Below are 16351 nucleotides of genomic sequence, written 5' to 3' on the forward strand. Positions count from 1 at the left end.
GATGATTAGGTTAGGATGTCTAACCCTCAAAAACAAAAAGTTTATTTTTCTATTTTGGTAGGTTCAAATCTTTGTTCTTTTCAATCAATTTGACAATTTCAACCCATCTTATATCATTAACCATGTATTTTTTATTAAAATATAAAATATAAATTGAGTCTACAACTTAATATTTTAAAATTTACGAAAATAACAAATTAACATGTTCCGCCTAATTAAAACGGTCAAAAGTCTAAAATATTTATTGTTATAATAATATCAATTGTTGATTGATTACAATCTAATATTAGTTGTCAACTATACAAATTGTTACATGATAACTATTGTAAAATTGTCTAGGAGATATAATTGATGTTTGACTATAATAATAAATGATATTGATTGTCATTTGATTGTTGTTTAACGTATCTAATACTTTAAATTAATATTTATTGATATTTGAAAATAGATGAAAACCAAATAAAAAAACTATCTCACTTTCGATAAATTAAAAAAAAGAAGGTAAAAGTTAAGGACGAAGTTATTTAAGTAATTCAATGACAAAGAAAGGTAATAAAAAAACAAATTAAATATATCTAAAAAATAAAAAATAAAAAACACATGTTTATTATGCAAGCTGTAATCCCCCCACTATTTAAATCTCTTTCCATAAAGAAAAAACTACGAAAAGGAAAGAGATGGGAAATTGAGGGGGGTTAAATTTGGAATTTTGAAAAATAGACTAAAGTGATTCAGATATTTATTTATTTTGTTGCCATATTTACATTTTGCACTATAAACACAAATGATTAGATTAGACATGTACATCATCATATAAGTAGACAGTAAATTGAAATTGTAAACCAAAAAATGAAAATATAAAATTTAACAAATATATCGACTCATTTTCTGTCAAGTCCGTATTTATACGTAAAAGTGCCAACGTGTATAATTTTCATAATTCTTAAAATCTTAATTACAATAATTGAAATTTTGACCAAAATTAAAAACAAAAGTAATTTTTTAAAACTTACTTTTTTTTTTTTTTTTTTAGTTTAAAAATTCTAGCTTGGTTATTTAAACTAAAAAGTTTTAAAATTATAGCTTAACTATTGAAAAAGGTAGATATTAAAGGAAGAAATCTAGAGAAAAATAGTGGTAATAGACTTAATTGGAAAAAAAAAATCAAATGGTTACCTATCCAAGTTTAAACTCATATTCAACTTGTCAATAAAAATTAAACACAAATTCAAATATTTATGTCGTTGTCACTTATTCAGGTTATATTAAGAATTTTCTATCTAATTATTATGTAAAATTAGATAGAAGTTGACTGAAAAATCTCTAATATGTCATATTTGTTTATTAGTGACTATAAAAGTTAATTTGAAAATTATATGCAGAATAAAAAAAAACTATTACATTTTTTATGAATAGAAAAATAGTAACACAGTATTAACTTCGAATTTATGGATATGATTCCTCTCTTATGTTTTAATTGTATAAAAATGAAAAATTATAGATGGCATCAAAATTTAAAAAGAAGAGAGACAAAATAAAATTAGAAATAAAGAAAAGAATGAGAGCGGTAAATGTGATAAATTAGGTAAGTGAATAGATGGCACCAACGGCGGTAAAAAGTAAAAAGGATAAGGTAGAAAGAGGAAAAGGTAAAAAAGGCAAGAAGGTAAGTGAGGAATAGCAATAAATAATAGAAAAGAAGATAAGAAGAGAATAAAAGTCTGATGGAAGGAACACGTCATCTCTCTCTCTCTCTCTAAAATTGACCCATTGGATAAGAACCGACGATCTCGCCCCTCCACACCCTCCCTATTCCCAATCTTCTATTTATTTCCCTTCCCCTTCCCTTTTCTTTTCCTCCATTCTTCATTCCAACGTTACTACACTTTCCTCTTCCTTTCAACACCCTCCCATTTCCAAAATTAATGGCCTCCGTCGCTACTGCTGGATTCATCGCACCATCTTCCTCTTCCTCTTCATGTTTTTCCCATACTAATCGTCCAAACAAGAATCCGACTTCCACTAATCAATTTAGAGTTTCTTGTTCTTATTCTTCTTCTTCCCTCGCCGATCCTTATCGAACTCTTCGGATTCAACCCGGTTCCTCTGAATCTGAAGTCAAAAAAGCCTTCCGACGTCTCGCTCTTAAGGTTTCTTCTTTTCTTTCTTTCCATTTCTTTATATTACAGGATTTGTTCCATCCTACTGATTCTTACGATTTCTTTGATTCTTTTTTTTTATCAGTATCATCCTGATGTTTGTAAAGGGAGAAATTGTGGCGTTCAGTTTGAACAAATCAATGAAGCTTACGTTGTACGTGATCATACCCTCTTTTTTCTTTTTAATTATTTACTCAAATTTGAATCAATTATTGAAATGATTGATTTTTTTTTCTTTCTTTCTTATAATAATAATAATTGTGCACCTATTATTGCAATAACTAATTTTTGTTTCTTTCCTCACATAATTACTAAACTAATTAAATATATAGACATTTTAGAGGAAATAGTTTGAATTTCACTATATGTAGCGCAATTGAGTGTTTGATTAGGTTCATGTCGGTTTCATAGTGTTTTCGGTCATTCTATCATTGATTTTCCTATACCTATTTGTCGTATATCATATCAGGTTAAATTATATACATACACACACTTGCACTTTGTCTTTTGCTTTTATTGGGTCCCAGATTGACCCAAATTTGTTTAAGCCTTTTTATGTAAATTGCAAATTTGATCGTTGCGCTGTGTTGGTTATCATAGATTGGGTAGAGATGAAGTTGGGTCCCAAACACTTCCACCGTGTTTGTCTTATACATAATATCTACTATTGGCCTATTTGTAAATTCTAATAATCGATCAAATTTGTATGTGAATTCAATTCTTGCAACAGATCTGAGTTATGAAGATAGTTTGAATTTTGCTAACGAGGTGATTTTTGATTTTGTGAAACAGATTGTGATGAATAACTTAAGAGGTATAGCAACACCAATAGAAGAGACATATGAAACAAAATATTATGAAGGGACTGATGAACCGACGAGAAAATATGGGGAACCAGATTGGGACTCATATGAAGAATGGATGGGATATGAAGGAGCGTGGATGGGTGATTATTCATCTCAATATTAATCCTGAAATTTAAAACCCAAAAACAAAAAATTAAAAGTCAGTTATGATTTGCACATAGAATTGGTCTTTAATCTATCAACATCATCAACAACCAACGGTTGTGATGATTTGGTTTGGCTATGTATATATGGTGGAAAAAGAGGGGAAGTTGAAAATTGGTATTAATTCACTAATTTGTGTACCCCTTTATTTTAGTGGTGGTGGTGTCGTTGTTGTACATATGGTCAAGAACAGAGCCTTTTGGTCTTTTAATAATATGAAAAGGCTTTGAAGGAATGGCCTATCAAAGTTGTGGTGGGGCATTTGTGTTTTTATCTTTTTTTAAACTCTTGTCTGGTTGTTTGCCCAATAGAGAAGGTGGTGCTTTTTTGTGTACTCGTTTCTGTTCAATATTATCCGTTTGTGAATTTAATTAAAAAGGTGGGGGATAGGAATATAACTATTACCTCTGTTGAGTTTCATTTGAATGGAAAGGAATTGCCTTCGGGAATATTCCGGAATTGTCATTTTTAAGATTAACCGGAAACGTATTTTTAACTATTTAAAATCAATTTTGATGACCTAAAAATGTTCAAATTTACGACAAAATTGGAAAATCTACTTTCTTTACGTTATTTTGAGTTCTTGTGTATTCATCCTTTTTTTCTGGTAGGAAGTTAACCTTGTTTATTAATATTATTTGCTTTTGAGTTGGTGGATATTATTTAATTGATCAGGAGACGATGTTATGAGCAAAATTTTCAAAAGGAGTAAGTTGAGAAAGCTGAGATTGACGAGATAAAATAGACAAGAAACGATTAAAATACCTATATTTAGTTCCTATACCAAAAATAGTAAAATTAATAGTTCGATTTCGTCCTGTGAATTAATGAAATCAAATACATTACGATATTTATTAAATTATAATTTGGATTGTTTTATTTTAAATTATAATGATACATGTTCATGTCTTACATTATTTTAGATTTATATTTAAAAGTAAATAGTTAAATGTTGTAGTAAATAATAAAAGTATAATTAATGCAGAATAATAAAAATGGTTTTAAATTGTGGGTCAAAATTTGTGTAGCTGGAACTAGAAGGGGTGAATTATAGTCTTGGCGTGATTTTCGTTTTAAAATTTTTAAAATTGAATTTTATAATCCATCTTAATTTATTAAAATGTTTTAAAGCTTAGAAAAACTGTCAGATGTTCATTACAATTTTTTTGTAAACAAAAATAATTGTGAGGATAATTTTGAAATGAAATCAATATTTTTTAATATGTTTATCTATTCAAAGTTTATACTAATTGTGAGATCATGATATGAACCTCGTAGCAAAAAATAGAGTAAACATGAATAGTCGTGAAATCGTGACATGAACTTCACACGTAGCAATATCATATGAAAAGAATATTAAATAATTAATTTTTTTTTTGAATAAGATGAGTTATGATCGGTCCATTTGTATGTATTATTTTTATAATGTAATTTTAATTTTTACTAACGTTACTGTACTATTAAGTTTGGCGGGAGAGATTTTAGAAAGCTAAAGGTTGGGCTTTACCGTCTTAACTATTTCACGCCTAATTGTATGTATCAATTTAAATTTTAATCAATAAATTATCAATTTAAATGTAAAAATATAGCAAAAATTTAAAAGAATTACAGATATAACAAAATTATCACTTGTATCGCTGATAGACTTCGTATAGTCTATCACCAATAGACTATGTTATAAATTTTAAAATGTTGTTATATACTTAATTATTTTGAATCTAATTGCTAAATTTGCAACTATTCCTTTTATATATATATCAAAAACAATATAATGGAGAGTTTAAATTAATATATGTATATAAGTTCAAAGTATAAATTGATACACTCGTAAAAGTTTATGATCTAAATTTATATATTTATTAGTTTGTAGTTTAGATTGATATAACTCCAAAGTTGAAGATTTAAATTGATATAATTATTAAGTTAAGGTACTATAAATTAAAAAATTTCCTACGAGAACTTTTATATATAGAGAAATGGGATACTTTTTTTAGTATTAATTTGGGCAAGGAGTTGGTTATAATAGTTTTATGAAGCTATAATAGTTTGTGTATGTGATATAGATTATGTTAATTTGAATTTATAAAAACATGTATTTGAGGTGTAAACTACTTTAGTTTTATAAGAAAATAGTAAACATTGTAGCAAATAATAGAAAAATGGTGAATAGAAAATAGTAAATATTGTAGAGTAAGAGCATTGAAATAATGTTGACTATAGCTAAGCGAGGACACAAAATAGTGTTTACTGTAGCAATACATAGTTATTATAGTCTTAGTCTAGTTGGTGCTCCAAATGCCTCAAGTTATAGTAAAATTTTCTACATTCCTTTTTGTTTATTAATATAGGAATTGATACGAATCTATAGTGTCTATCAGTGATAGAAACTGAAAAAAGTCATTGATAAAAATCGATATAAGTCTATCATTGACATTATCAGTAATAGAAACTGACACAAGTCTATTACTAAGAGGTTTGTAGAAGTCTATTAGTATCTATTAGTGTTTTTTTTTTCGATAAATAGTTTGATATTTTTTTTTTTGGTAAATTTTTTTTTTTTCAAATGTAAATGTTCATTAGTGTGTTGAGATAAGTTGCAAATACAGGGTGTAACTTACAAATAAAATACCTATTTATTTCTTTGAGGTTGAAGATTTAAATTCATACATACCCCCACCTTTCATATACATTGAAAAATAAGTTTTTTACTGATTTCTAACATCATATAAAACAATTTTATTTTGTAGTTATTTGAATTTTTTGGTAAATTTTCACAATTGCAAATTTGGTTTTTTCTACGCATACTAATTTTGATTTCTTGATAGCCATGGTAAGGACCATCAAGAAATTTTTTCTTGATACGGTTAAGAAAAATCCCCTTATTTTGTTGAAGAAATATGGAAAAATGTAAAAAATTGTGGATTTTTTGTTTCCTTCATGGACAAAGTTTCCTTAATTTTGTTGATGGTCAATAAACATCCAGAAAACTATTTCTCGATGGATAATAAACATCAAAGATAATATATTACCTGACTGACAATGCTCATTAAGTTAGCTTTTCTTTGGTAGACGATAAGCATTAAAAAATAAATTTTCTTTATTTGCAATGAACATCGTCGAAAAAAATCTATATATTTATTTTGGATTTCTTGATGCATTTAGAATTTTCTTGATGGACAAAGACAAGAAAAAAAATAATGGGTAAGGTATATAAAAAAAAAATGATATCTTGATGGACATTGCCCATTAAGAAAAAGTATTTAGGGTTTAGGATAAGATCATGGACAAGACCCATAAATATCTTGATGGGTAACGAAAAAACTATTTTCTAAGAAGCATAAAATTCGAACTCTCGTTAATAGGCTTAGAAAACACGATATTCATCGATAATATTCTTAAAGTTTTACTATTTAAATGTTGTAATTATAATCAGATTGAAATGAGTGAATTTATCAAAATTGAATTAGTTATTGTATTCAACTTTAATGAATTGAATTGAAAGTTTGTAGTTTAGGGTTTTTAAAATTTGTAGAAGTTGTAGAAGATGATAGAAGTTGTTTATAAATTTAGATATCAATGTTACAATTGTTAGTACAATCCTCAACGAGGAGAAAATCAAGATATGAAGATGCCAATTAGCATATTTTTTGACGTGCTTTGCATATCAAAGAATGTCAGATTTGTAAAAACTTTAATTTCTTTTAGCTTTTAAACATGGGTAAACAAACAAAATAACTACGTTTAATTGGTACGTGTTTTGGAGTGATTTTAAAATAAAATCCACGTAATCATCTAGTTGTAATCAATGTATATAAAGTTAAAAATAAATCACATGCACCCATAGGAGAAAAAGAAAAGGACGAGTACTAGTAAAAACCTCCCCTATGAGTAGAAGATACAATACAACAATCATCAACAAAATACATCATTGGCAACAAAATGTTGCATAAAATCACGTGTAAAGATGTATACACATAAATGAAAGGAAGATGACGAGAACTTGAAGAAATCATTGAAAGAGAAGTAAGCTGGGTTTCTTTTTCTCACTCTCTCACCCCAATCTCTCATCAAAAGCAAGAAAATATCATTCCATCAAAATCTTCTTTTAGCTTTATTCATAGGCTTAATAACTGAAGACTAGATTACAAAAATATCTTAAGGTTTTCTATTTTTCTCTTGGGGTGATACAATACGATCACTTGATAAGCTTAACATACATTTATATATATTGAGTACATGAAGGATTGAAGGTACTAAAATTCAGTTTATATTAGAGAAAATCATCGTACATACATATAATTAATGAGGGTATAAAAGTAACCTCTATTTGTCCATTTGTCTTTGTAAATGAATCACAACCTAAGATTTACTACATATTATATATATAGATGTGGATGATTTGAGCAAAAACTTTTGAAGGGAGTTTAAAAACAAATAGAGTTCCCTAACAAATATAGCAGAGATTATAAGTTTTTTTCTTAGGTTGCAGAGAAAGAATAATTAAGAGGGTGGATAATTGAATAGAGAATACATTATTATTTATTAGCATTAAGGAATTGAATTTGTTTTTAGAATATGGAGGGTAGAATGGAAAAACAGTTTTAAAGAAACAATTTGGTTAATAGTTATAAATAGATATATAAGTTTTACTAAAAAGTGAAAAAAGAAAACAGAAAGAAAAGGTAGAAGTTAAACCTAAAGTCTTCAAGGTTTGTAAAGAGTGTGTCTGAATTTAATAGCAACGACAAATTTAATAAAAGAGAGAACGACTAAAGAAGGAAAGAAAGGCTTTTTATAAAATTTTGTCCTTCGAACTAATTGTTATTTGGATTAATTGAGAAGTGATGAGAGTGATAATTGAGGAAATTTGAAAGTTCATTTTTGTGTGTGAAATTATATGGTCAGCAGCATCACTGAATCCTCAGATTCCTTCCTTCCTTCCTTCCTTCCTGCCTTCTTCTTCTTCTTCAATCAATCAATCAATCAATCAATCATCGCTTCCATCTTTCACATAACCCAATCGCAAATTCTCCCCCTTCTCCTATCTAAAATCTAGGTTTTCAATTCTTCTTTTCTCCTTCAGTCCTTGATTTAATCGGCCTCTGAAATCGGATAACTGATTGTGTATTTTCATCACCTATACGCTCTCTGAGGGTCCGCCGCCTTGCTTCTCCTGTGGAGGTGATTCTCTTTTTCTTTTGCGTTTTCTATTGTTTCCTTACTCGATTTCGACATACATCTATTAGGTTGCAGTTATTTCTGTGAGAAATAGATTTGGTTGTGAATTATTCTTAAGTTACTTGAATTTCACTTCTAGACTGTACGAACATTGCGGATGGATTATTTAATCACTGTTGTATATTAAGGTAGGGAAAATATTTGATTTCGTGTTGCTGATTATTGTTTGTTCGAGTTAGAAGCGTGATTGATCGATACGGGCGTTTTTATCTGTGTACAATATATATTTAATTAATATATGTGGGGCTGAAGTTGATTGGGAATGTCAAGTGTGCATGTTTCCTAACTGTTTTTAAGTTGTTCCATTTAGATATCTCTGTAAATGGCGGATCTCAAAGAGCGGTTGCTTCCACCAAAACCTGCTTCGGCTATTAATCTTAGGGAGGCAATTAATAATCGACCATCAGCCTCTGGCAGGGTGCCTTTTCAAGGTGTGGATGTTCTAGGGTTGAAGAAGCGAGGTCAGGGACTTAGATCTTGGATCCGAGTAGATTCCTCTGGGAATTCCCAGATTATTGAGGTTGATAAGTTCACCATGATGCGTCGTTGTGATCTACCTGCACGTGATTTGCGGTTGCTTGATCCTTTGTTTGTTTACCCTTCAACAATTCTTGGTAGAGAGAAGGCTATTGTAGTCAATCTAGAGCAGATTCGATGCATTATAACAGCTGATGAAGTTTTGCTGTTAAATTCCCTTGATAGTTATGTACTGCAGTATGTGGTCGAGCTACAAAGACGATTAAAAGCCACTGGGGTTGATGAGGTTTGGCAGAATGATGCAAATCACGGTGCTGACTTAAACAGAAGAAGAGGAAGTAGGAATTTTGATAATGTATTTGTAAACACCTCTCCTGATTATCTGCCCTTTGAGTTCAGAGCTTTAGAAGTTGCTTTGGAGGCAGCTTGTACATTTCTTGATTCCCAGGTGAGTAGAAATAGAAATTTGACCTTTTTCTTTTTGTTTTTTTAGTACTGGTTTATTTCATGTTAATTGTATGCGTTTTAATTAAGTAATGCTTTTTTTTATAAAAAAAGTTGAGAGAGAGAAGATAGGTTTCACTCTTCAGTAATGCTTTTCCATATTGCCACTTGAAAAATGCTAACAAATGGAGCAAATAGGCTATGAAAGGTCATTTATCTTTTGGATTTTAGGCCATAAGTTTCTACTGAGACTAAACATTTATTCCTGTTTTAATTATGATGTAACTTGGTACAATATTGTTTATAACTCCAAAATTCATCACCCTGAACGTTTGAAGTTTATAGATTATCCTGCTCCTATTCTTTATTACTGTAAACCTCTGGTAATTAGAGGATACCACTCAAGTTGTACGGTGGTGCAGCTGTATTTCTTATTCTTAAGGACCTTTTTATTGGATGGGAGGTGGTAGATATTAAGATTTCGTTCTATTTGGTGGAAGAACGTTGTCTATTTTTTTATCTTGCTGTAGAAGATATTTATTTATTTACTTCATCTCATGTTATTAAAATATTCAAATTTTTACTATCCTTATTCTTTCTGTAATGATGTTTTGTCAGATAATGTTGTTTATGTGGGTAGATTCTTCTTTACTGATTTCAAATTTAGTATTTTCATATTAATTAACATCTAAATTGTTTCTGAAGAATCTCATTTGACATGGTACCCTAAACACACACATTATGTATTGCTTTCTGGCTTGGTTCTTAGTTTGGCAAAACTGAGGGTGAAGAAAAAGATACTTTCTTAAGGGCCTTGTTAGCTTCTATACTTGAGACATTGATCAGTTAAGGTCCCCCTGTCCTTAAATAATATAATTATAAAAACAGGAAAAAAGAAAATAGAAATATGTTATAAATAAAACCGTTTTCGATATATGTCTTCATATTTTTACTGGCTAGTACATAGTTCTTCCACTGCGATAATACCTATATTTGCTCATTTCCCCAAAGGCTGCAGAATTAGAAATCGAAGCATACCCATTGCTAGATGAACTTACGTCAAAAATCAGTACATTAAATTTGGAGCGGGTCCGTCGCTTGAAAAGCAGACTTGTTGCCCTGACTCGTAGGGTTCAGAAGGTATTTTGTATTTACTTTACTGATCCTGATTTACGGAAATGAATGGAAGCTATACCCTTTCCTCTCTTTGTTCTCTATTTAAGCTGCATCTTTTTAGGTTAGGGATGAAATAGAACAACTTATGGATGATGATGGAGATATGGCAGAAATGTATCTCACCGAGAAGAAAATGAGAATGGAGTCATTTGTTTATGGTGATCAGTCTGTGACTGGATACAGATCAATTGATGGAGCGTCTATTTCTGCTCCTGTTTCTCCTGTATCTTCACCACCTGAAACTCGTAGACTCGAGAAGAGCCTGAGCATTGCGAGGAGTCGGCATGAAAGCACAAGAAGTTCAGAAAGTACCAATGAAAATATAGAGGAGCTCGAAATGCTACTTGAAGCATATTTTGTTGTCATTGATAGCACCCTGAATAAGTTGACATCGGTATGCCTTACACACACGAGTCTTAATTAGTTTCTTCTCTTCTTTTCCTCTGTGCATGAAGTTAATGTGTTCTTATTTCATTTCCTCCCCCTTTTAGTTGAAGGAATACATCGACGACACAGAAGATTTCATCAACATCCAGTTGGTATGCTGACATTCTCTTTTCTTTTGTTTCTCATTTCATACCTCATTCACTCAACGTCAATGTATATTGATAGTTTTTTCTTGAATTACTTAGAAGGTTTTCATGTGCAGGATAATGTTCGTAATCAGTTGATCCAGTTTGAGCTACTGCTCACTACTGCAACATTTGTTGTTGCCATTTTTGGGGTGGTGGCTGGAATTTTTGGCATGAATTTTGAAATACCAATGTTTGGGAATCCTGATGCATTCAAGTGGGTCCTCCTAATTACAGGAGTAAGTGGAATTATCATATTTTCTGCATTTGTTTGGTTTTTCAGGTACAAAAGGCTGATGCCACTTTAAATTGATGGGTGGTTAAAGGTAAGAAAATGGAATCCCATTGATTGTATTCTTTCTTCTTTTTCTTCTTTTACTCTTGATAATTTAACATGAAATGTAAGTAGATGTAGGAAAAACTTGGCTCATCTCTAGTAATTCATCCACCTTATTTTTAAGCCTTCATTCTGTCTTTCTTGAGTTCGTATCTCTCTCTTTTCATTGTATTTTAGTTTGTTGCAATTATCTTATATTAAATTTATCTGTTAATAATCATCCAAGACCAGATTTAGATTAAAAAATGTCTTCAGCGACTTCTTGACAAAATAGCTGTTAAAGGGAGTGTTAGGCTAGTTGAATTTGTCTTACTAGAAGTTGGAATGATATTATATATTTGTGTACTATATAGATAATCTTCTTTTCAAATTTTATATTTATGAACCTTATGTAGGTTGTACATAAACTCATATGAAACGTCATTCTTTTATATAACTCAAATGCAGGTTATATAAAACAAAGTTATTTACCCTCTCAACTTAAACTTGACTGAACTGAATTAAATAGTGACCATAATAATCTAAACTTAGGTGTTTACTGATCAATTACTCTTTTGAATACAGGGAAGTGTTAAATTGACACGTACTACATAAAAATTTGACACTCGACCACTGATTTTGTGCGATGGTTGATTAAATAAAAAGGTTGCACTTGAAAGTCCTATTTTTCCTCCTACAATGTACAATTCCCTAACAAAATTACGAGTCAATTCATGGAAAATCCAATTATTGGAAACATTCTTTGAATACAAGGATTGGGTTACAAGTCAATTCATGAAAAATCCAATTATCTAACATTCATTGAATAAAAAGATTGGGTCACAACTAAACAACTGTTGGAAACGTTTTATTGAACAATATTCAGAGGAGGGATTAGGGAGACTGATGAAAATGTATTTAGTATTAGTCTTTAGAGATACAATGTCAATTTTAAACGGCTGTTCAGATGTTTATGTTAATTTATTTATATTTTAGACGTAAAATAAACCATTAAATACTTGTTGTGTGTGTGTGTACACATAAACGACCACTAACGATTTTGGAGCCAACTGAGGAATTTAAACCCGGATATGATTGTCATAATGTCATTACAAATTACAACAAACCAAACAATCAAAACCACCCCACAAATTATCAAACAATCAAACAATGTTCCCTCACATTCCCAATTTTTCCAGCCAAACTGTTGCCAAATCTGGAAATCTCAAAAAGGAAAACAACAAATCCAACACTAATACTAGTTTAATTACCAACAAGACCTCTGCATCGCCCACCGCAGCCCACCCATGGATCAACTAAATCCAGTGAGATCCAAGCAAAATCATAGCCAGAGAGATGAGCAAAGCACGAAACCCCCATTGTCTAGAACCCACCCAGGGTGTGGCGGAGGAGGGCGAGTTATGCTCCATGGCAAGCGGAGAAGATGGAGGAGGAGGAAGAGGATGAACAAGAATGGTCACCTTCATGCCATTAAAACACTGTCCATTGCCACAAATGAAGTAGTACCTTTGGGCCTTGTCGAGAGGGATGAAGTCCTTGCCACTGCTCCAATTTCCAGACGCCCCCTCTATTGTGCAGTTGTCGTATCCTGTTTGGTTCACCTCAAACACATTGTATTGGTTCTTCTGATACCTAAATGCTGCGGAGTATTTGATTTGTAAACAAGGCGTTAGGACTTTAGGATAATGTAACACAAACTATACTTCAATATCAAAAAGGATTACACTAGGGATGAGCAAGGAAGACCAAGAAATCGAGCTGGTTGACCAAAACTGACCAAACTGACTTCAATCGGTCAGTTTAATCTATTAATCTATGTTTCAATCAGTGAGCCCAAAAAGGCTTAAACAACAAACCGATGAAAACATGGAACCAAAAAAGTTAGTTTTGCTGCTTCTTTAGCTTTTCTATCTCTCATTCTTTTTGTTTCCTAGTTGGATGGCCGACCAAGTCGTCCGTCAATCAACAATTCCATCTTCGTCAAAACCGATTTACACAAAAATATCGGAGATTGGTGTCTGTTTGAGGCCAAAGGCCAAAATTGACATTGACCAACCGATAATCACCCCTACATCACACTATAACAATAGTTAAGGAAAAACCATCTCTCTAGTTACTATGGCAAATCCATAAATTATATTGAGCTTTTATTTTTTCTAACTCCCTATCGATAACCATCTGCAATACAACAAACTAACCATATCAAGTAATATCTATGAGTAGCTGTGTGAACTTTTCTACACCATTATTATTCTTGAGAGATAATTATTTGATTGTACTATCTTCGAAATGCAACAAACCTACCAATATCAGTCAACATTTCCAGACCACTATTATTCTGAAGAGACAACTATTTAACTCTACTACCTAAGATAGAGGTAATTCATAGACAAGAGTCCACACTATCACCTCAACCTTAAACAAGTGACCTTAAGAGTTTAGTTCGTTTGCCATTCTTTCTAAGCCATTAATTATTTACATTAACTTACTACGGTATGACAGAAAAAGTAAGGAGTGGACAATTGCACACCGGGCAACTCCATTATCTTCTACTAACACAACATTATAACCATGGATGTGAATTCCAACGTTTCATCTCTCAATATGGGAGGAATAGCACGCGAATGTGGCATTTTATTGAATTTAACACAAAGTAAGCAGCTACTAAAGCGTCCCCTGTGGAAAGATCTATAAAAAAATTTAAAGGGAAAGAGAGAGAGGATCTATAACTTACAGATGAGGTCGCCAACGTAGAAGGTGTGGTTATTAGCCCAGAGAGTGTAGTTGATGCCGGGGTTCCAGCCGCGGTTGGCGCCGACGATATGGTCAGTGGCGGAAACGGGGAAGAGGGAGACGGCGGCGCAGAGGAGGAGGAAGAAGGGAAGGAGACGCGGCGAGGTCAGCATTACGAGAGGGAGGGAGGGAGGTTGGAAATCAGCCCTAGATTAGAGTAGAAGAAGGGGAGTGAAGATTTGATTGTTGAGATCCAATGGATAAAGGAGAGAATTAGAAAGATGATGTTGAAGGGCCCCCAGTGGCCAGTGGGACAAGCTCTATTATTTTTCAATAAATGGGTGAGATCCGTTGAGAGCAACTTGATGGAGCCATTGGGATTTGAATCTTTTTTTAGGCGCAACTATGCGCTTGTTTTGTTGTTTAACCATTTGCCTGCAACCGCAACCACGTGAAGAGTGATGGGGGGGAATGTTGGTAACTAATTGAGGGAACGTTGGGCCATATTATTTCATAATGCTCTCCTTAACTTTATTTTGTGATCATATGATGTGACCATGTTTACTTCAGGAGAAATGTAATTTATCCATGTCAGTTTTGTTTCATTATATGCCTCTTGTTATTTACCTGTGTAGTTGCATTAAATCCTTAATCAATCCAATTCTAATACTATTACACTAAGACAATTATGAATTTATCACAATTAATGTTGCTACTGCATATATGATATACTAATCCTAGTTCATTAATTCTAAACGATAACCATAATGGTAAAAAGACAATGATACAAGACTAGATTAATATGCAATCCAATTAAATAAGTTTTTTTCATTTAAGAGTGGGGAATTTGAACCTAGAACCTCATGTACTTAGATACAAATGCTAGTTGAGCTGAATTCACGTATACCTGTTTTCATTTATTAAATTTTATAAAATTAATTGTTTTCAATTTTCTAAAATGAAGGTTTCATCAAATATAAATTTGATTTTTTAAATTTGATCTGAGCTAAATTAGAAAATTAAATTGAAATGTAGTTTATTTTTATTATTATATTTTGAATGGTTATGTTATTATAGATTATTTTAAAACAACTTTAAGAGAATAAAAATTGGGTAAACAAATCTGGTGAAGATTGTGCAATTTATTAAATTAAACAAATTTTATTTTTTAAAAAATAACTAATATATTTAATTAAACTTGTGTAGTTGTTCGCGATACAAAAAAAATATAATTGTCTTTTAAGATATGTAAAAATAGTAAACATATCGGAGTAAATCTCTTCTAGTTTGAATAAAGTACTAGAAATAAAATCTTTTGATTATGAGTTTTACACTAAATGTAAAAATATACACATAGAAACCATTTGGTCCTCTTATTATGGAGTGAAGTATACTATGTTAGTCCACTCTATGTTTGTCAGGAGGATTATGATTATTCTACTTTTTCTCTATTTTTTATTTCTCTCTCACTCTCTTTACTATTCTTCATTCTCTCTTTCACTATTTCTCACCCCATCTCTCTTATATGTTACTATTCCTCTCTTTGCTATTCTTCACTCTCTCTTTCACTATTTCTCACCTCATCTCTCTTATATGTTACTATTCCCTACTCTCCTATTTCACTATTTCTAATTTTTTCAAACATAGATTATAGTAACTCAAATTATAATAATATGCACCACAAACACAAACTATAATAACCTACAAATTATTATAACTCATGTACTATAATAATCACATATTATAATAATTCACCTCACACCTCAAAAACCCCATAATTATTAAAGAAAGACAAATACGAGTATTCTAACCTCTAAACACAAACAAACATATATAAAAAACGAAACAAATACATTTGATGATATAATAAATAATGGATGAAATAACTTATAAATAAATAAATATATTTATATATATATAATAATAATAATAATAAAAAGAAACCCGTTTTGTTTAGCTTTGAGATTCAATAAATAAAAATGGCACATAGTAAGTCACGAGATTTATGACCAAATTAAGTTAAAGAAATTGAGGAAGAAAACATAGAGCTTTATGGAGGGAATATATGAACATACTTGTGAGAACTTTTTCAATTTTTATAGCATTCAAGACAAGAGGTCGAAATTGAACGGATCTTGAAAATCATTTGAAAGATTGTAACAAAAATGAGTGATTGTCTAATACCACCACGAAATTTTGATACCC

The 16351-nt window shown here is 31.0% G+C and overlaps 3 protein-coding genes across 3 annotated transcripts; 2 read left to right on the forward strand and 1 right to left on the reverse strand.

Annotated features, from left to right (window-relative positions):
• Positions 1-1830: 1830 nt before the first annotated feature.
• LOC101217185 (chaperone protein dnaJ 8, chloroplastic) lies at positions 1831-3589 on the forward strand. Its single transcript, XM_004137605.3, has 3 exons — positions 1831-2150; positions 2245-2313; positions 2952-3589. Exons 1-3 carry the CDS (start codon positions 1926-1928, stop codon positions 3126-3128), a joined length of 471 nt encoding a protein of 156 aa, XP_004137653.2. The 5' UTR covers positions 1831-1925; the 3' UTR covers positions 3129-3589.
• A 4324-nt stretch (positions 3590-7913) lies between these two features.
• On the forward strand, positions 7914-11550 carry LOC101217419 (magnesium transporter MRS2-1). Its single transcript, XM_004137606.3, has 6 exons — positions 7914-8350; positions 8718-9332; positions 10340-10468; positions 10566-10898; positions 10996-11043; positions 11154-11550. The coding sequence occupies exons 2-6, from the start codon at positions 8730-8732 to the stop codon at positions 11382-11384; spliced, it is 1344 nt and encodes a 447-aa protein (XP_004137654.1). The 5' UTR covers positions 7914-8350; positions 8718-8729; the 3' UTR covers positions 11385-11550.
• Positions 11551-12450: 900 nt separating this feature from the next.
• Positions 12451-14475, reverse strand: LOC101217646 (mavicyanin). The gene is made up of 2 exons (XM_004137607.2): positions 14148-14475; positions 12451-13052 (listed from the first exon to the last, which is right to left on the reverse strand). The coding sequence occupies exons 1-2, from the start codon at positions 14317-14319 to the stop codon at positions 12709-12711; spliced, it is 516 nt and encodes a 171-aa protein (XP_004137655.1). The 5' UTR covers positions 14320-14475; the 3' UTR covers positions 12451-12708.
• Between the last annotated feature and the right edge of the window lie 1876 nt (positions 14476-16351).

This window comes from Cucumis sativus, chromosome 3, assembly GCF_000004075.3.
Source record: "Cucumis sativus cultivar 9930 chromosome 3, Cucumber_9930_V3, whole genome shotgun sequence".
NCBI lineage: Eukaryota > Viridiplantae > Streptophyta > Magnoliopsida > Cucurbitales > Cucurbitaceae > Cucumis > Cucumis sativus.

Coding starts and splice junctions, on each gene's coding strand:
- LOC101217185 (XM_004137605.3), top strand. CDS start 1,926: ATGGCCTCCGTCGCTACTGCTGGATTCATCGCACCATCTTCCTCTTCC. Junction 2,151..2,244: donor TCCGACGTCTCGCTCTTAAG/GTTTCTTCTTTT, acceptor TTTTTTTATCAG/TATCATCCTGATGTTTGTAA. Junction 2,314..2,951: donor AAATCAATGAAGCTTACGTT/GTACGTGATCAT, acceptor TTTGTGAAACAG/ATTGTGATGAATAACTTAAG.
- LOC101217419 (XM_004137606.3), top strand. CDS start 8,730: ATGGCGGATCTCAAAGAGCGGTTGCTTCCACCAAAACCTGCTTCGGCT. Junction 9,333..10,339: donor GTACATTTCTTGATTCCCAG/GTGAGTAGAAAT, acceptor ATTTCCCCAAAG/GCTGCAGAATTAGAAATCGA. Junction 10,899..10,995: donor CCCTGAATAAGTTGACATCG/GTATGCCTTACA, acceptor TCCCCCTTTTAG/TTGAAGGAATACATCGACGA.
- LOC101217646 (XM_004137607.2), bottom strand. CDS start 14,319: ATGCTGACCTCGCCGCGTCTCCTTCCCTTCTTCCTCCTCCTCTGCGCC. Junction 13,053..14,147: donor CTACGTTGGCGACCTCATCT/GTAAGTTATAGA, acceptor AATACTCCGCAG/CATTTAGGTATCAGAAGAAC.